Source organism: Mobula hypostoma, chromosome 6, assembly GCF_963921235.1.
Source record: "Mobula hypostoma chromosome 6, sMobHyp1.1, whole genome shotgun sequence".
Taxonomy (NCBI): domain Eukaryota; kingdom Metazoa; phylum Chordata; class Chondrichthyes; order Myliobatiformes; family Myliobatidae; genus Mobula; species Mobula hypostoma.
In genome coordinates this window covers 8852834-8873367 of record NC_086102.1, presented here as the reverse complement: position 1 = coordinate 8873367, position 20534 = coordinate 8852834, and the positions used below count along the sequence as shown (strand labels likewise).

The 20534-nt window shown below is 40.0% G+C and overlaps 1 protein-coding gene across 4 annotated transcripts in view; it reads left to right on the top strand.

The window, feature by feature from the left end:
• Positions 1-20534, top strand: part of usp25 (ubiquitin specific peptidase 25) — a 243587-nt gene that overhangs the window by 138468 nt on the left and 84585 nt on the right. For all 4 annotated transcript variants that reach the window (XM_063050256.1, XM_063050258.1, XM_063050257.1 and 1 more), the window contains exons 17-18: positions 856-1056; positions 11917-12056. In XM_063050256.1, coding sequence (XP_062906326.1) covers positions 856-1056; positions 11917-12056 — 341 coding nt within the window. The remainder of the gene's footprint in view (positions 1-855; positions 1057-11916; positions 12057-20534) is intronic.

The following is a 20534-nucleotide window of genomic DNA, read 5'->3' as shown; positions in this document are numbered from 1 at the left end:
GTGAGGTGACCAGAACTGGACACAATACTCCAAGTGAGGCCTAACCAGAGTTTTATAGAGCTGCATCATTACATCGCGACTCTTAAACTCTATCCCTCGACTTATGAAAGCTAACACCCCATAAGCTTTCTTAACTACCCTATCCATCTGTGAGGCAACTTTCAGGGATCTGTGGACATGTACCCCGAGATCCCTCTGCTCCTCCACACTACCAAGTATCCTGCCATTTACTTTGTACTCTGCCTTGGAGTTTGTCCTTCCAAAGTGTAGCACCTCACTCTTCTCCAGGTTGAACTCCATCTGCCACTTCTCAGCCCACTTCTGCATCCTATCAATGTCTCTCTGCAATCTTTGACAATCCTCTACACTATCTACAACACCACCAACCTTTGTGTCGTCTGCAAACTTGCCAACCCACCCTTCTACCCCCACATCCATGTGGTTAATAAAAATCACGAAAAGTAGAGGTCCCAGAACAGATCCTTGTGGGACACCACTAGTCACAATCCTCCAATCTGAATGTACTCCCTCCACCACCACCCTCTGCCTTCTGCAGGCAAGCCAATTCTGAATCCACCTGGCCAAACTTCCCTGGATCCCATGCCTTCTAACTTTCTGAATTAGCCTACCATGTGGAACCTTGTCAAATGCCTTACTAAAATCCATATAGATCACATCCACAGGCCGGGTTACTCAGCATTTCTGTGTGAGGGTAAAGAATCCAGTTGTTTTTCTGACCATATTCTCCACCTTCAAGGTGTATGAAGACCTCTGCATTTTCTCAAATCATGCACACTTTTCTGTATACTGTGAGACCAGCAGAATGATAAAGTGCTTTTTTTTTGCTCTTTGCAGAGGAGTTTGATAAGGAAACTGGTCAGGCACTGACAGGAATGAACACCCTGCCCTCGGATTTGAAAGAATATGTCCGAGAGGACAATCGGAAGTTTGAGAAGGAGTTGCAAGAATGGGATGCACAGCAGGAGAAAAAAGCCCAGCTGGAGAAGCTGGAAATAGACACCACTCCAAGGGAATCTGCTGCAGCACCTACCTCAGGTAGGGGATTATGTTACTAATTGTTTTCTTCTTCTTTTTCAATATTTTTATTGCTTTCTATATAGAAGAATACAGTCCAAGCAAATACATATTATAAAACAAAAGAAAAGATATAATAAAACCAGATACAGTATATTGAATGACATTAACGAACTCCTTACTCTATATTCATATAGATTAGATTAATTCATATATTAGAACATAAACAATTTTATAAAAAAGATCTATACCCACTACCAAAGTCGAAGCTGTTTGGGGAAAAAAAAGAAAAAAACCTTATCAAATAATAAAATATGTTATTAACCAACTTCTGTATTTTAATGAGAAGTCAAAGATTATGAAAATAATTTTAAAACAGCCCCCACAAATTTTGAAAATCTTGGTTAGATTCAGAAATTGAACAACGAATCTTTTCTAAATTTAGGCATGCCATAACATCCCGTAACCACTGAGCATGATTAGGCGGAACAGCATCCTTCCATTTAAACAAAAGCACCCTCCTTGCCATAAGAGAGATAAAAGCCAGAATGAGCAGATCAGATGTCTTCAAAATGATATCTTTCCTTCCAACAATACCAAATAGGGCAGTCAAAGGATTAGGCTTAAAATTTACTTTAAAGAGTACAGAAAATGTTTGGAATACTTCCTTCCAATATTTTCCAAAACTTGGATATATTCAAAACAGATGAATAAATGAAGCTTCTCCATTGTTACACTTGTCACAGTAGGGAGATATATCCATATAAAAATGGGACAACTTATCCTTGGTCATACAAGCTCTATGAACCACTTTAAATTGTAGGAGGGAATGACGAGCATATAACGATGAAGTATTAATCAATTTAAAAATTTTATTCCAAGTTTCTTCAGAAATTGAAGTCTGTAAATCTTGTTCCCAAAGATTTTTGATTTTGTCTAAAGAATCACCTCTCATTCCCAACAACATATCATAAATATTGAATATTGAACCATTATAAAATGATTTCATATTAAGAATTTCATCGAATGCGTTCTTATCAGGACTATTAGGGAATGTATATAATTGAGATTGCAGAAAATTTCTAATTTGTAAGTACTGAAAAAGATGGGTTTTTGGTAAAATATATTTAGTTGACAGTTGTTCGAATGAAGAAAGACTTCCTCCAACAGACAGATCCCGGAAACATGTAATGCCCAGTCTTTCCCATTGTTTAAAAACTACATCAGTCATAGAAGGCTTAAAAAGATATTTTAAAAAATGGGACTAGAAAGGGAGAATCTGAATAAACCAAAGTGTTTTCTAAATTGTATCCAAATCCTCAAAGTATGTTTGACTACCACATTTTGAGTTATCTTACTTAAGGATAAAGGAAGTGAAGATCCCAAAAGGGAGATAATAGTAAATTTATTAACCGAGTTAGCTTCTAAAGAAACCCACCTGGGACAGTCCTCATGATTCATATAATATAATCAAAACGTGAGATTCCGTTAGTAGCTGCCCTAAAAAACCTAAAATTTGGTAAAACTGAACCTCCATGCTTTTTAACTTTCTGGAGATGGACTTTATTCGATCGAGGACGTTTATTTTTCCATATGTAGGAGGATAAAATAGAGTCCAGAGAGTCAAAAAAGAATTTAGGAATAAAAACAGGTAAAGCCTGAAAGAGGTATGTAAATTTAGGTAAAATGTTTATTTTAATAGAATTAATTCAACCAATCAATGATAACGTAAGGGGCGACCAATTTGATAATGTTCTTTTCATATAATTTAATAAAGTAAGAAATTTTCTTTAAATAGGTATTTATAATTCTTAGTAATTGTTACACCCAAATAAGTGAATTGGTTTCTTACAATTTTAAAAGGAAGGTTAATATCAGTTGATACTAAATTATTCAAAGGAAAATTTCACTCTTGTATAGGTTCAGCTTATATCCAGAAAACTGACTAAAGCAAGAGAATAAAGAAAGCACAGAAGGTAACGAAGTTTCGACATTAGAAATGTAAAGCAATAAATCATCCGCATAAAGTGAAACTTTGTTGGTAGTACCCTTCCGTAAAATGCCAGTGATATCATTAGATTCTCAAAAACCAATAGCTAAAGGTTCTAAAGCCAGGTCAAAGAGCAAAGGACTCAAAGGACAACCTTGTCTGGTTCCACATTGAAGTTTAAATGGTTGAGAATTCTGAGAATTAGTAAGAACCCAAGCAAAAGGAGATAAGTACAGTAATTTAATGCATTGAATGAAGTTGGACCCAAAATTAAATTTTTCTAAAATTTTAAATAAATAATGCCACTCAACCCGATCAAAAACCTTCTCAGCGTCTAAGGACATCACACGCTCCGATATCTCCTTAGAAGGAGAATAGATAACATTTAATAACCGACAAATATTAAAATGAGAATATCAATTTTTGATAAAACCAGTCTGATTGTCAGAAATCATAGATGGTAAGATATTTTCCATACTACAGGCCAGAACTTTAGATAGAATTTTAACATCAACCTTAAGTAAGGAAATTGGTCGATATGAAGAACATTCAGTTGGGTTCTTATTTTTTTTAAGGATAAGCAAAATTGAAGCTTCGTAAAAAGATTGCGGCAACCTACCTGACTTAAAAGAATCTGAAAAAAGCTGAACATAAATGAGGTATAAGCAAAGAAGAAAAAGCCTTATAAAATTCTCCAGAAAATCCACCAAGACCTGGAGCATTCCCTGAATGCAGTGAACTTACAGCGTCGGCTATTTCTTCGTGAGAAATACATTGATCCAACTGTCTTCGGTTATCAACAGAAAGCGTAGGGATATTTAATTGGTCTAAAAAATTATCTATTACAGTATTATCTTTAAGAGGAAGAGAACTATAAAGTTTAGAATAAAAGTCTGTAGAAGTATCATTTATTTCTAAATGATCAGTTGTCCTAATACTGTTAGCTTTATAAATTTCTTTAATCTGTCGTTTTGCACTAGAAGTTTTAATTTGGTTAGCCAATAATTTACCTGTTTTATCTCCATGAATATAAAATTGACTTTTATCCTTTATGAGTTGACTTTTATCCTTTATGAGTTGAGTTTCAATAGGATATTTTAATAAAAAATCATATTTAGTTTTAATCTTCCTGGTTTTCCTCAGGCAGATTCTAGCGTTTTAATTTAACTTTCTTATCTGACAAGGATTTCTTAAAGTTCTCAGAGAGGCAAAGTACTCTTTTTTGAAGAGAATACGGTGGAGGAGACACTAGCCTTGTCATATGGGATGCCTTTAAAGCATATATTAGAGGACATATTATTTCTTATACTGCTAATGTTAAGAAAAAAGCTAATAAAGAGAGAATTAATTTAGCCAGGAGGAGGAGAAGATGGCAACACGACGCAGCTTGTGCAGCCACTCCGGTGAATGATATCTGTAATTTGTCAAGTAGGGTGCCGTGCACAATCCTGATTTGATGGATACAGATGTGAGAGAATGGAGGAACATCTGGAGAAACTTCTGAAATGCCTTTTTTGCTGCTGCTGCTGCTACTGTGTGATCCAGAATCTCCGGAGGGGAAGGCCCCGAGTCCTTGGCTTTGCTTGTTAATCAGTGGCCGGGACGGGGTCGAAGCGCTGGGCAAAGATGGTGCTCGGTGCTCGGTGTCGAAGGGCTGGTCGGAGGCTCGAAGTTTTCGGATAGACTCAGAGTCGGCTGTGGTCAGGTGCTTCCAATGCATCGACAGTTGTCGGCGTCTGGAGGTTCATGGCAGGGAGAATTTCTCCCTTCTGCCACCTGCTATAGGGGACTATCGGGAGTCGATTGAAACTTGGAGACTTTTTTTTTTAACCATGCCCATGGTCTGTTCTTTATCAAATTATGGTATTGTTTTGCACTGCTGTAACTATATGTTATAATTATGGGGTCTTGTCAGTGTTAGTCTTTGGTTTGTCCTTTTTTTTGTGATATCACTCGAGGAATATTGTATCATTTCTTAATGCATGCATGCATTTCTAAATGACATTGAACGAGGACTGAGTGTCCTCACAATCTAATAATCTAATCTAATTTCAACCCGTCTTTTATATAAAACAGGATCTGAAGCCAAAGCATATTCTTGATCTAATTGTTTCAGCTGATTGGCTAAATTAATTCTCTCTTTATTAGCTTTTTTCTTAACATTAGCAGTATAAGAAATAATATGTCCTCTAATATATGCTTTAAAGGCATCCCATATGACAAGGTTAGTGTCTCCTCCACTGTATTCTCTTCAAAAAAGAGAGTAATTTGCCTCTCCAAGAACTTTAAGGAATCTTTGTCAGATAACAAAGTTAAATTAAAATGCCAGAATCTGTCTGAGGAAAACCAGGAAGATTTATGGATAAAAGCACAGGAGCATGGTCAGAAATGGCAATCTCTTTATATTCACAAGATCGAACTAATGGAATCATTTGGTTATCATTAAAAAAAAAGGTCAATTCCGGAATATATATGATGAACTTGAGAGAAAAACTAGTATTCTCTATCTGCTGGGTGTAAGAAACGCCATATATCAACAATACCACATTTCATTAGAAATGAATGAATAAACAAAGCTGATTTATTAAGTGTCGCTGGTTTAAAAGAAGACCAATCTAAAACTGGATCTATCCAGCAATTAAAGTCTCCTGCCATCACTAACGAGTACAAACTTAGATCAGGCAGAAATGAAAAAAAACGCTCAAAGAATCCTGCATCCTATATGCAGAGCATAAACATTAGCAAATACCAACAATTTATTCTCTAATTTCCCTGATACTATAACAAATCGCCCATTAGTATCAGAAACAACCTTGTGTTGAACAAAGGGAACTGTATTTTTTATAGAAATCGAAACTCCTCTAGATTTGGCCTGAAAACTGGAATGAAAGTTAATTCTCTCCATCGGCTAAAAAAGAGTGAGTTGTCAGAATTGTGTACATGGGTTTCTTGTTAAAAAAAAAATTGGGACCTTAAATTTTTTAATATAGGCTTATTTTCGTTTTTTTTATTTCGTTTCAAAGGATGACTTAATTTTTTCACATTAAGACTAAGTAAATTAATATTATAATCCATTTTATTATTTAAAAGAAAAGTTAAAAGGATAATCCTTAAGAAGATTAATAAAACTAAACAATGACTTATGAGATAAGGAAACTAAACAACAGGTTTGACTAAGAATCCCAACCAGCTTCCAAGAAAAAAAACCCAAACACTCTCTCCTCTCCCAAAGAGAGAAAGTCGATGCCTACAGCTCATAGCGACATCCCCCCCAAAAATCCTGCTGGTTTTGCTCCAAATAAATTTCAAAGTTAGAAATATTCCAACCTAGTCAGAACAACAAATAATAAAGAAACAGTTAATTCTGATGTCAAGAACTCTAGAAAAGTAAGTATAATATAAAATAATATGGACACACAGAATATTAGCTTATTAAAATCTTATTCTCAAAGTAAAACCTTAAAAGGTTTAAAAAGAGAATTGACTACAAGATTCACCAGAGGCAAAATACACAACTATTAATGTAAGTTTTTGTTACACAACTCCAACATGACACTTTTAAACTTAGCACATTAAAGTCTTATTCTCAAAATAAAGCCTTAAAAAGTTCAAAAAGAAAGAGTTAATTACAAAGTTTAGCAAAGGTAAAATAGACAGTTATTCATGTAAAAAAAAATAAGGAATCAGTTTACTGACTCTTAAAAATTTTTTGGGCCTGGAGACTCGAATGGATCTATCCTGCAGTGTAATTCTGAGCTTCGCCGGATACCGTAGAGAAGGTTTAAAATCCATGTTGTAGGACTGACATGATGCTTTTAAACTTAGCGCGCTCCCTCATCATCTCTGCCAAGAAATCTTCAACAATTCTAATCTTCTTACCATTATAATCAATCATACCTTTCCGACAAGATTCACGAATTATACGGTCCTTTGTTTGAAACTCATGAAAAGTGATTATTACTGAACAAGGTTTGCTTGCAAACATTCTGTTCCCAGGTACTCTGTGCGCTCGGTCGATCATTGGTATCGATTTTAAAATATCAGGATATAGCTAAACCAGAAAGTTTGCAAAAAATTCTGTAGGATGATCACCTTCAGTTAACTCTTCGAGTTCAAGAATTCATACGTTATTCCTTCTACTTCTGTTTTCTAAATCAGTAATCTTCTGCCTTAGTTCGTCGTTAACCTTAGATTGTTTTTCATAACACTTTTGCAGGTCATCCATTTTCTCATCCAGAATCGACAGGATTTCTTCATTCTCTTTTATTCGTTTATCGTGCTCAGTTAAGGTTTCTTGAATAGAATCCAGTTTTGTACTTAATTGTTTAATTTCAGAGCCAAGTTGTTGAAATTCTTCGGAGGATTTCTTTTCTGAATGACTTAAATTCCTCGGACACTTCATTTCTGTGCTTTTGCAGCAATTCGATAATAGAATCCAAAGATGTAGAAGAATCTTTTTTACCTTTAGCAGTTCTGGTAGTCATAGCATCAAATCAGGTTGGAAAGTAAGAAAAGTAAAGTAAACTAGGAGTGGCTATAAAATGCTGTTATTCCATCCACAGCCAGCAGGAAGTCCCCCGAGTTGTTTTAATACTTGGTAAATATTGTCACATGTACTGAGGTACAGGGAAAGGCTTTGTTATTCTTGCCATCCATACAGATTACTTTCCTGGATTCTGCTTGGATTAGAGAGTATGTTTTATAAGAATAGATTGAGTGAGTTAGGATTTTTCTCTTTGGAGCAAAGGAGGATGACAGATGACTTGATAGAAATGTACAAAATGATGAGGCATAGATTGACTGAATAGGCAGAGACTTTTTTCTTGTGCAGAAATGGCTAATACTACAGGGCATAATTAGTATAAATTATGTATAACAGATCAGTTTTTATTTCAAGAGAGTGGTTGGTGCATAGAATTTGCGAGGGGTGTTGTTAGAGGTAGATACATCAGGGACAATTAAGAAACTGTCAGATAGTCTCAGCTCAGCTCAGCAATCAACACAATCGTACCCTCAGTTCTAATAATAAACTCCAAAACCTAGGCTTTCTCTGCAACTGGATCCTAGACTCTCTCATTGGGAGACCACAATCAGTGCGAATGCTGGACGCTACTGGGCCTATATACACAATCACCACCACAAGAAATGGATGAAATACAATGACATCGCTGTTACCAAATCCTCCTCGGAGGAGCTTGTATGAGACTCCTTTGGCGAGTACTGGAATGCTAGTGCCTACTGCTTAATGTACATCAGTGACACAGATGGTACACCAGCATAAAATTATAAAGAAAGTAGTGAGATGGTGTTCATGGGTTCAATATCCATTTAGGAATCGGATGGCAGAGGGGAAGAAGCTGTTCCTGAATCTCTGAGTGTGTGCCTTCAGGCTCTGTCCCTCCTTCCTGATAGTAACAGTGTGGCAAGGGCATGTCACAGATGTTGCGGATCCTTAATGATGGATGCTGCCTTCGTAAAGCACCGCTCCTTGAAGATGTATTGGACACTACAGAGGCTAGTATCCATGATGGACTAATTTTTAAAGTTTCTGCAAGTTACTTCAATCTTGTTTAGTGGATTGCCATACCAGACAGTGATGCAGCTAGTCAGAATGCTCTCCACGGTACACTTGTAAAAGTTTTCGAGTGTTCTCGTGGACAAACCAAATCTCCTCAAACTCCTAATGAAATATAGCCGCTGTCTTGCCTTCTTTATATCTGCGTCAGTCTGTTGCGTCCAGGTTAGGTCCTCAGAGATATTCACACCCAGGAGCTTGAAATTGTTCCCTGTTTCTAATTCTGATCCCTCCATGAAGATTGGTTTGTGTTCTCTCATCTGGCCCTTCCAGAAGTCCACAGTCAGCTCTTTGGTCTTATTGACATTGTTGCTGTGACACCACTCAACGAATTGGTATATCTCACTCCAGTAATCCCTTCCGTCATCATCTGAAATTCTGCCAACAATGGCCGTATCATCAGCAAATTTATAGATGGCATTTGAGCTATGCCTAGACACACAGTCATGAGTGTAGAGCGAGTAGAGCAGCAGGCCAAGCACACATTCCTTTGGTGCACCTGTGTTAATTGTCAGCAAGGTGAAGATATTATTTCCAATCCGCACATATCGTGGTCTTCCAGGTAGGAAGTTGAGGATCAAGTTGGAAAGGGAGGTACAGAGGCCTAGGTTCAGTAGCTTTCCAATCAGGACTACAGGAATGATAGTGTTAAATGTTGAGCTATAGTCAATAAACAGCATCCTGACATAGGTATTTGTACAAACTCCTCACAGACAGTGGTGGGAATTGAACCCAGGCCGTTTGTACCCATTCAGTTGTATTTAGCCGAAGCTTACAACGGGCTGCAGACTCCATGGGCAAAGTAGGAGAGCAATTCGCCAGTGCTCCGATGTGTTGAAATTAGTGTAAGAACAAGATGAGGTTTGTGTCTTCTGTCAACATTCTGCCTAGCACCAGAGTAGCTGAAACAAGTTGTATGTTGTGGTCGAGGGGTCCCAGATAAAGAGAAGGATGTGTTTAGTAGAGCGACAGGATGGTACTCAAATGACATATGAATAACATAAAAAAGTTCAGCAGTTAAAGTCTGACAAAAGAAACAAGTCTATTTTTAAACATTTTTAATTTGTAAATACCCTCAGTGGCCACTTTATTAGATACACCTGTACACCTGCTTGTTAATGCAAATATATAATCAGACAATCATGTGGCGACAACTCAGTGCATAAAAGCATGCAGACATGTTCAGTTGTTATTTAGACTCAACATCAGAATGGGGAAGAAATCTGATGTAAGTGACTTTGACCATGGAATGATTGTTGGTGCCAGGCAGGGTGGTGTGAGTATTGTGGAAACTGCTGATCTCCTGGGACTTTCACTTACAGAGAATGGTACAAAAAACATCCAGTGGGCGACAGTTCTGTGGGTGAAAACACCTTTTTAATGTGAGCGGTCAGAGGAGAATGGCCAGACTGGTTCAAGCTGACAGGAAGGCGACAGTAACTGAAATAACCACTCATTACAACAGTGCTGGGCAGAACATCTCTGAGTGCATAACAAGTTGAACCTTGAAGTGGATAGCTACAGCAGCAGAAGACCAGAAACATACACACAGTGGCCACTTTATTAGGTACCTCCTGTACTAAATGAAGTGGCCAATGAGTGTAAATATACATTCTGTGGAAGCGTAAATATGACAAGTAGAGATTCAAACCTATTTAGCAAAGTACGCCGCCAGAAAACATCTACAGAAAACACTGACATTTAAAAAATAGGAAAGTAGGACCACACATCAAACTTGCTGGTGAACGCAGCAGGCCAGGCAGCATCTCTAGGATGAGGTACAGTCGACGTTTCAGGCCGAGACCCTTCATAGGACCACATTGGATTGTGCAAAGAATTTAACCCACCCCGTTATTAAGTGGAATTTGTTCAACCTTCACCACCCCCCACCCACCCCTGCACTACTGCAGTTCATACTGCAGCTGCATGGAGTCTGAGTCTTCACAATAATGGCTCTAGAAGACAAATAATTAAATAGATTAAACATACATTGGCACTGCAAATTATTAAAAATTTCCTTCTGCATTGTGAACAAGGATAGAGGTGAATCATGTGTTCTGAATTTTTAATTTTTTTTATTTTAGAGATATAATGTGGAAAAGGCCTTCCAGCCCAATGAGCATACCATACAACAACCCACCTATTTCACCCTAGCCTAATCACAGGACAGTTTACAATGACCAATTAACCTACTGACTGGTATGTGGTTGGAATATGGGTGGAAACCAGAGGACACCCACACATTTACGGGGAGAATGTACAGACTCCTTATTGATGACTATAAGATATAGGAGCAAAATTAGGCCATTTGGCCCATTCTGCTCCGCTATTTCATCATGACTGATGCATTTTTCCTCTCAGCCCCAAACGCCTGCCTTTTCATTGTATCCGTTCATGCCCTGACTAGTCAAGAATCTATCAACCTCTGCCTTCAATATAATTAAAGACTTGGCCTCCACAGCCACTGTGGCAATGAATTCCACAGTTTCACCACTCTCTGGCTAAAGAAATTCCTCCTAGTCTCCGTTCTAAAAGGATGCCCCTCTATTCTGAGGCTGTGTCCTCTGATCCGAGACTCTTCCACCATAGGAAACATCCTTCTCACATCCTATCAAGGCCTCTCAACATTTGATAGGTTTCAGTGAGGTCACCCCTCATTCTTCTGAAATCCAGTGAATAGAGGCCCAGAGCCATCAAAGGTTCCTCACATGATGTTGGAATTGAACTTCCTGAGCTCCAGTCACATCGTGCTAACCACTACTCTACTGCGGCAGCTGTTTTATGGCTTAAGCTTTAGCCAGGCTTTGTGCTTTTGGAATAACATATTACTTTGTCTTGATTAAGCTCTCAGCCCAGATAAAGATAAAGATTTAAAGATCTTTAATCTTTTTTATATTCCTAAATCTAGATTAAGCATTCACTCCAGATAAAGGGTCTTGACCTGAAACATCGACCATCTATTTCTCTCCACAGCTACTGCCTTTCCTCCTGTATTCCTCCAGCAATGCGTTTGTGGCTCTAAATTCCAGCTTCTGCAGTCTCTGTGCCTTTCTTTGTGATGACAGTTGTTGAAACCTTGAAGTCACTTGAAATAGTGTAAATTAACCAGCAAAAAACAAATTGCCTTTTGGCAGTTATCTAGATGAAACTGCGGTACATTGAGGAGAGGAAGATTGATGAAGGGTCTCATAGACTGTTTATTCCTCTCTATAGATGCTGCCTGACCTGCTGAATTCCTCCAATAGTTTGTGTGTGTGTGTCGCTCTGGATTTCCAGCATCTGTTTTATTGTTTATAACACTCATTTATTTTTGTAGTGCACACAAAAGAGTTGAAATACTTGGAACAGCCCACAGTGCACCAGCCCTCCAAAATTTGTGAAGAGGACACAGCACGGAGCATCTCCAAAACTGCCGCAGAGTGTGAAGACCAAGGCCCAGAGGCTGCACTGCAAGCGGTATGACTTGCAACAAGCCAACTTTTTTCTTTATTCATTGCTGTTGTCAAATAAATAAATGTTCCATAGCTAATACCATTCGATACTCGGTTATTATTTGCAAAGAAGATCCCCTTCTCTCTCCTGCCCACTGCCACTAACGTTTCTTAACATCTTGTTTCATTTATGGTATATACAGGAGTATCATAGCCAACAGATGTTTCCCTTCTCTCCTTGTTGAATACTATTTGACTGATATCAGGGGTGAACTTTAAAGATAACTAATACCTTGAAATTTAAAAAAAATTGTTGACTTATAGGACATGGGTATTTCTGGCAAGATCAACGTATGTTGTTCGTCCTGAATTGTCCTTGTTCTGAATGGCTTGTTAGGCAGTCTCAGCAGGCAGATAATCATGACGCTACTGACAACAGTTAGTGGGACTCTATTACAGCTTGTGGCATCGGGGTTAGGATTTCAATTCCAGTGTCCTGTTTTGTGCGTTCTCCCCGTGGATTGTGTGGATTTTCTCCGGGTGCTCTAGTTTCCTCCCACAGTCCAAACGCCTACCAGGTAGTCGGTTAATAGGTCATTGTAAATGGTCCTGGGATGAGGCTAGGTCTGGGATTATATAAATATCTTATAAATTGGTAAGTAGTGGTTGCGGGTTTGATTTAAGAGAAGTCTGGATAGGTACAATGGATGGAAGGGCTGTAGTTCAGGTGCACATCGATGGGAGTAGGCAGAATAATAGTTTGGCATGGACTGGATGGGCCAAAGGGCCTGTTTCTGGGCTGCAGTATTCTGTGATTCTATACAAGGCCAGCATCTTGTCCTCTCTCAATAATGTTTATGGATTAGGTATTGGAACATATTAGTAATTCAAGGGCCACCATTACTGATATTAGCTACTTTATTCTAGATTTAACTAACAGTTTAAATCCCCTGGAACTTGTGGTAATGTTTACAAATGAATCACCCATATTCTGGAGTGTAGTCCAGCAATTAATATACCCATCCTGTGAAAGATATATAAAGTCCTTTTCACATATCACAATCAAGTTTATTATCACTGACAAATGTCGTGAAATTTACTGTCTTGCTTGCCTATTTAAGAGGCTCTTAAATGCCCTTAATGTATTTGCCTTTGCCATCACTCCTAGGAGTACGAACCATGCACTTACCACTCTATGTGTACAAAAAAAAATCTACCTCTTAATATACCCCCTTATGTTTCCTCCAATCACTGTAAAATAATGTCCTTTCATGTTAGTTCGTGCCACGCTGGGAAGAAGGTCCACTCTATCATCTTGGACCAGTTAGATCAAAGGGCCTGTTTCCAAGTTCTCTGGCTCTTCAGTCAGGAACATGAAGCCATTGGCTGCTTTTATTTTCTTAAGCCCTCCCATCCACAACTTAGAGTCATAGAAAGCTGCAGCACATAAACAGGCCCTTCACCCTATCTAGTCAGAATAGTAGGACATGATTCAGAACAAACATGAGGAAAAAATTCTTTCCCCAAAGAGTGGTGAATCTATGGAATTCATTGCTGCAGATGGCTGTGGAGGCCAAGTCATTGGATATATTTAAGAGAGAGGTTGATAGGTTCTCATTTAAACAGGGCTTCAGTTGTTATGGGGAGAAGGCAAGAAAATGAGGTTGACAGGGATAATAAATCAGCCACGATGGAATGGCAAGCAGACTCAGCTGCCTGAATGGCCTAATTATTCTCCTATGTCTACAGATTTGTAGACTGTGCTGTACTCATAATATGCCTGCTCCCATCGACCTGCACCTGGATCATAGCCATCTTTATCCTCCCCCCACCCCCCCAATCCATGTACCTATCCAAATTTGTCTTAAATGTTGAAATCAACTCTGCATCCACCACTTGCATTGGCAGCTCATTCCACACTCTCACTGTCCTCTGAATGAAGATGTTCCCACTCATCTTCCCCTTAGACATTTCACCTTTCACCCTTAACTCATGACCTTGGAAGACTAGGTTTGGGACAGAACTGAACTCAGTTCCCACTGTTCTCTGTAGCACATTATATACACTGAATGAACTTGTTGACACATCAAATGCAGGTTTATAATTTAACAAAACTGAAGTAGCAAAATTGCAAAGAAAAATGGTGCAATAGTCAGAATCAAATCACAGGCTTACACGACACAAAATTTGTTGTTCTATGGCAGTAGCACAGTGCAAAGACATAAAATTACAATATCAACAGTGAAAATGATATTACTGTGGTAGTGTTGGCAGGACAGTGATACATCTCTACCAAAGGAGGTGTATGGCACTCCTTCCCTCCAGTAGCTTGCAGGTCACCCTTGGGCAAGGTGTAGCACCTGCTTAGTCCCCCTGGGATTGGGGTCACGTGAAGCCTTGGGAGCAGGTGGTGGATGGTCGTAGGAGCGGCTGGTGCATATCACAAGTCCTGCTGGTTTTGTGACCACTGACACCGGGCAGACAATCTCTGAAGAATATTGATATTCCTGGGGTCAGCTGTCTTGTAAAGGCACTGCCAAAAAGAAGGCAAATGTAAAAAAATTTGCCAAGAACAATCATGGTTAAGTCCATGATCACCCACACCTTATGACACAATACATGATGGTGGTGATGATGAGTGTTAATGGATTAAATCTGATGGTAGAGGGGAAGAAGCTGTTCCTAAAATATGAGAGTGGGTCTTCAGGCTCCTGATTCTCCCTGATGGTAGAAATAAGAAGAGACCATGTCTTAATAATGGATGCTGCCTTCTTGAGTCACTGCCTCTTGAAGATGTATGATATGTAGATACTCCTGTATATAATATGCAGATATATATAATGTGCAACTAATCTTTAACATCACTGTTGCGCCATGTTTCATTTTGAGCTCTGACCCCCAGTTGCTGTTTCTAACTTTTTTTCTCCAAAGATTGGCTTAAAATATGTCAACATGAAGAATGGGTATACAAGAGGGCAACAAAATATTTTACCAATAAACAAATGTCCAATAAATATTCCACAGGGTACAAAATACCCCTGGGCAGGGTGAGGCAGAAGTGGACTTGGCATTCATACTCTGCTTTTCACCCCCAGCATCCAACTATTATGAGTGATTGTGGGGTGCAGAACAGAGCGCAAAGCTGCTGTGTACCTACATTGTATTCCTGAAATTCACTTTGGCTGCAAACATTTTTTTTTGTTTAAGTTTTCCTTGCACGCTCTTTGTTCTTCACATAAACAGTGTAAGTGGTTCGTTGTTTTTATGTCTGTGTGCCTCTTTCACTCGTGAACATGTGTGCTTGTATTTGACTACAGAAAATTTATTTCTTGGAAGGATCATGATCAACAGTGCAATAGTGTGGTTTAAATAGATCCCATCAGTGGCTGGAGGAAGACACGAGATATCCTCAGTCCTTGTGTTGCGGAAACCCTTTGCTTAAAATAGATTCACTAAAGGGAGTTGCCAATCCTGTAAGGGTTGGCAGAAATGAAGGTGTGATCCCCTACACATTGCAAGGAGCTCTGGGAAATGTCATCCCTGCAAAGCTCCACTCACACATGTCGTGAACAGATAAAGTGTTCCGATGTAGTGTGTATCCCATCGGGTTTTTGAGGAATACTAGGCCCTGGGTCCGGCAGTCAGCATTATAGACTGGTGTGTCAACAGATCAATAGTGGTTTGTGCCGTTTCAGATGAAATAGACAGGGTGGAAATTGAATTTCATTTGGCAAAACCTGCTAGAAGATGGGAGAAATTACCAGAAGTTAGAGAAATTGATGTTCATGTCATCAGGTTGATGACTACCCAGAAGGAATATGAAGTGTTGCTCCTCCAACTTGAGAGTGGCCTCATCACGGCATATTTGTTTAAATAAGGAACAGCATCTATCCCAGGCACACCTGATCACTCGTGCGGCTCACAGGTCTATGGAGATATGGTACTGTTATAACAGGCAATTTCTCTCAAAACATCTGCTTGATATTTGTGCCTCAGATCAAACTGGCTGTTGTTAACTGTGTAACTTATTTAATGAATATAAAAATGAATAAATTATTTTTTAAAAATCCAAACCGAAGCAGACCGTATAAAAGCAGGAAGCTGAGCTGAGCCCTGTGTGTTGCACAGTGCAGTAACTTTGAGTTTTCAGAATCAGGTTTAATATCACCAGCATATGTTGTGAAATTTGTGGTTTTGCGGCAGCAGTGCGTTACAATAAACAATAATAAAAATTATAAGTTACAGTAAAAAGTATATATAAAAATAAATAGTGCAAAAAGAGAGGGGAAAAATACTGAGGAAGTTTTGATGGGTTCATTGTCCATTGAGAAATCTGATAGTGGAGGGGGAAAAAGCTGTTACTGAAATGTTAAGTGTGTCTTCGGGCTCCTGTATCTCCTTGATGGTAGCAATGAGAAGAGGACATGCCCTGGCTGATGGAGTCTTAATGATGGATGCCCCCTTTTTGAGGCATCACCTTTTGAGGATGTCCTGGATGCTGGGGAGGCTAGTGGGCATGATGAAGCTGGCTGAGTTTACACTTTTCTGCAGCTTTTTCCAATCCTTTGTAGTGACCCCTTCATGCCAGACGGTGATACCACCAGTTGGAATTCTCTGCACAGAACATCTAGATATCTACGAGTGTTTTCGGTGAAACACCAATTCTTCTCAAACTCCTAATGAAATATAGCCACTGACATGCCATGCCTTCTTAGTAATTGCATCAGTATGTTGGGCCCAGGATCCTCAGAGATGTTAACAACCAGGAACTTGAAACTTTTCATCCCTTCCACTTCTGATCTCGCGACGAGGACCGGTGTGTGTTCACTCAACTTCCTGTTCCTGAAGTCCATAGACAATTCCTTGGTCTTACTGATAGAAACATAGAAAACCTACAGCGCAATACAGGCCCTTCGGCCCACAAAGTTGTGCCAAACATGTCCCTACCTTAGAAATTACTAGGGTCACTCTATTTTACTAAGCTCCACGTACCTATCCAAAAGTCTCTTAAAGGACCCTATTGTAACTGCCTCCGCCACCGTTGCCGGCAGCCCATTCCATGCACTCACCACTCTCTGCGTAAAAAAAACTTACCCCTGACATCTCTGTACCTAGTCCCCAGCACCTTAAACCTGTGTCCTCTTGTGGCAACCATCTCAGCCCTGGGAAAAAGCCTCTGACCATCCACACGATCAATGCCTCTCATCACCTTATACACCTCTTTCAGGTCACCTCTCATCCTCCATTGCTCCAAGGAGAAAAGGCCGAGTTCACTCAACCTGTTTCCATAAGGCATGCTCCCCAATCCAGGCAACATCCTTGTAAATCTACTCTGCACCCTTTCTACGGCTTCCACATCCTTCCTGTAGTGAGGCGACAGGAACTGAACACAGTTCTCCAAGTGGGGTCTGACCAGGGTCCTATATAGCTGCAACATTACCTCTCGGCTCCTAAATTCAATTCCATGATTAATGAAGGCCAATACACCGTATGCCTTCTTAACCAGAGTCATCCTGCGCAGCTGCTTTGAGCATCCTATGGACTCAGACCCCAAGATCCTGCTGGTCTTCCACAGTGCCAAGAGTCTTACCATTAATACTATATTCTGCCATCATATTCGACCGACCAAAATGAACCACTTCACACTTACTTGGGTTGAACTCCATCTGCCACTTCTCAGCCCAGTTTTGCATCCTATCAATGTCCCGCTGTAACCTCTGACAGCCCTCCATACTATCCACAACACCTCTAACCTTTGTGTCATTAGCAAACTTACTAACCCATCCCTCCACTTCCTCATCCAGGTCATTTATAAAAATCACGAAGAGTAAGGGTCCCAGAACAGATCCCTGAGGCACACCGCTGGTCACCGATCTCCATGCAGAACATGACCCGTCTACAACTACTCTTCACCTTCTGTGGGCAAGCCATTTCTGGACCCACAAAGCAATATCCCCTTGGATCCCATGCCTCCTTACTTTCTCAATAAACCTTGCATGGGGTACCTTATCAAATGCCTTGCTGAAATCCATATACATTACATCTACTGCTCTTCCTTCATCAGTGATGCGACTGCAAGGTTGCTGCTGCAATACCACTCAGTTGATATATCTCACTCCTGTACGCCTCTTCATCACCATCTGAATTCTGCCAACAATAGTTGTGTCATCAGCAAATTTATAAATTGCTTTTGAGCTGTGCCTAGCCACACAGTCGTGGGTGCAGACAGAGTAGAGTAATAGGAAGTATGCATCTTTGAGGTCAGTTTTGATTGTCAGCAAGGAGGTGATATTATTCCGATCTGCACAGACTGCGGCCTCCCAGTGAGGAAGTCAAAGTTCTAGTTGCATAGGGAGGTACAGAGGCCAAGGTTTTGGAGCTTTTGATTAAAACTGAGTGTGTAATTGTGTTGAACTCCAGCCTAACATAAGTATGACTATTGTGCAGGTGATCCAAGGCCAAGTGGAGAGCCAGTGAGATTGCATCCTCTGTAGACCTATTGTGGCGAAAGGCAAATAGCAATGCATCCAGGTCCTGGCTTAGGCAGGAGGTGATTCAAGCCATGACCAATCTTTCAAAGCACTTCATCAAAGATAGGAGTTATTATGGCAGCTCTCCCTGTTCTTCTTAGGCACTGATATGATTATCGCCCTTTTGAAGCAGTGGGAACCCCCAACTAAAGTAGTGAGAGATGAAGATTTCCTTGAAACTCCCACCATTTGGATGGTACAGGTTTTTCGAAGCCCTACCAAGTACACCATCAGGGCTGACACCTTACGAGAGTTCACCCTCTTAAAAGATGTTCTGACGTCAGCCTCCGAGATAGAGATCACAGGGTAACCAGAAGCTGCAGGAATTCACTTCCTTTCAAAATGTGAATAGAAGGTGTTGAGCTCATCTGGGAGTGAAGCATCACTGCCATTCGTGATGTTGGGTTTTGCTTTGTTGGAAGTAATAGAACCATAGAACATTACAGCGCAGAAACAAGCCTTTTGACCCTTCTTGGCTGTGCCAAACCATTCTTCTGCCTCGTCCCACTGACCTGCACACAGACTATATCCCTCCATACACCTCTCATCCATGTATTTGTCCATGTTTTTCTTAAATTTTAAAAGTGAGTCCGCATATACCACTTCATCTGGCAGCTCATTCCACACTCCCACCACTCTCTGTGTGAAGAAGCCCCCCCCCATGTTCCCTTTAAACTTTTCCCCCTTCACCCTTAACCCATGTCCTCTGTTTTTTATTCTCCCCTAGCCTTAGTGGAAAAAGCCTGCTTGCATTCATTCTTTCTATACCCGTCATAATTTTATATACCTCTATCAAATCTTCTCTCATTCTTCTACGCTCCAGGGAATAAAGTCCTAACCTATTCAACCTTTCTCTGTAACTGAGTTTCTCAAGTCCCGGCAACATCCTTGTAAACCTTCTCTGCACTCTTTCAACCTTATTTATATCCTTCCTGTAATTTGGTGACCAAAAATGCGCACAATACTCCAGATTCGGCCTCACCAATGCCTTATACAACCTCACCATAACATTCCAACTCTTATACTCAATACTTTGATTTATAAAGGCCAATGTACCAAAAGCTCTCTTTACGACCCTATCTACCAGTGACGCCACTTTTAGGGGATTTTGTATCTGTATTCCCAGATCCCTGTGTTCTACTGCACTCCTTAGTGCCCTACCATTTACCTTGTATGTTCTACCTTGGTTTGTCCTTCATTGGCCAGCAAACCTTGCCAGAACTGACGTGCATTTGGTTTCATCTTGACCTCAATCGGAATTTTTTTTTTGCTGATAAGGTAGCCTTTAGTAGGGTGTACCTGGACTTTTTGGATAGCTCTGGATCATCAGTCTTGAATGCTCAGATCTAGCTCCCAACTGGTGGTTGGGATTGGTGTATAGATTTCTTTGCAGTATGGTTCCTGGTGAGATGTGTCCTAAAGCTTCAAGGTGAGCCAAGTGCTTCCTTTATAACTGAGACAGGAAACTCGGTCTACGCTTGTCTCTTGGCGCTGCTCAGTCAGTGTCATGGAACAAAAGAGGTCACATAAATAGGGGGAAGAGAGAATTTTATCACTGCCTTCTCCCTTTTATTGGAGAGGGTCCAGAGGAGATTCACAAGAATGATCCCAGGAATGATAAGGTTAACATATGAGGAGAGTTTAATGCCTCTAGGCCTGTACTTGCTGGAGTTTACAAGAATGATAAGGGATCTCATTGAAACCTATTGAATATTGAAAGGCCTTGATAGACTTGACCTGGAGAGCATGTTTCCTGAAGGTGGGGGATTTTAGGAGACATGAGAGCACAGCCTCAGAATAGAAGGATGTCCCTTTAGATCAGAGGAATGTTCTGAGGAACAGGAGGAATTTCTTTTGCCAGATGGTGACAAATCTGTGAAATCACATTTCACGGTGGCATCAAAGGTCAAAGTTGAACTCAGGCTAGCTCCTCTTTTCTCCCTGCTCTCTTCACCTTGTGTCTTTATCTCATT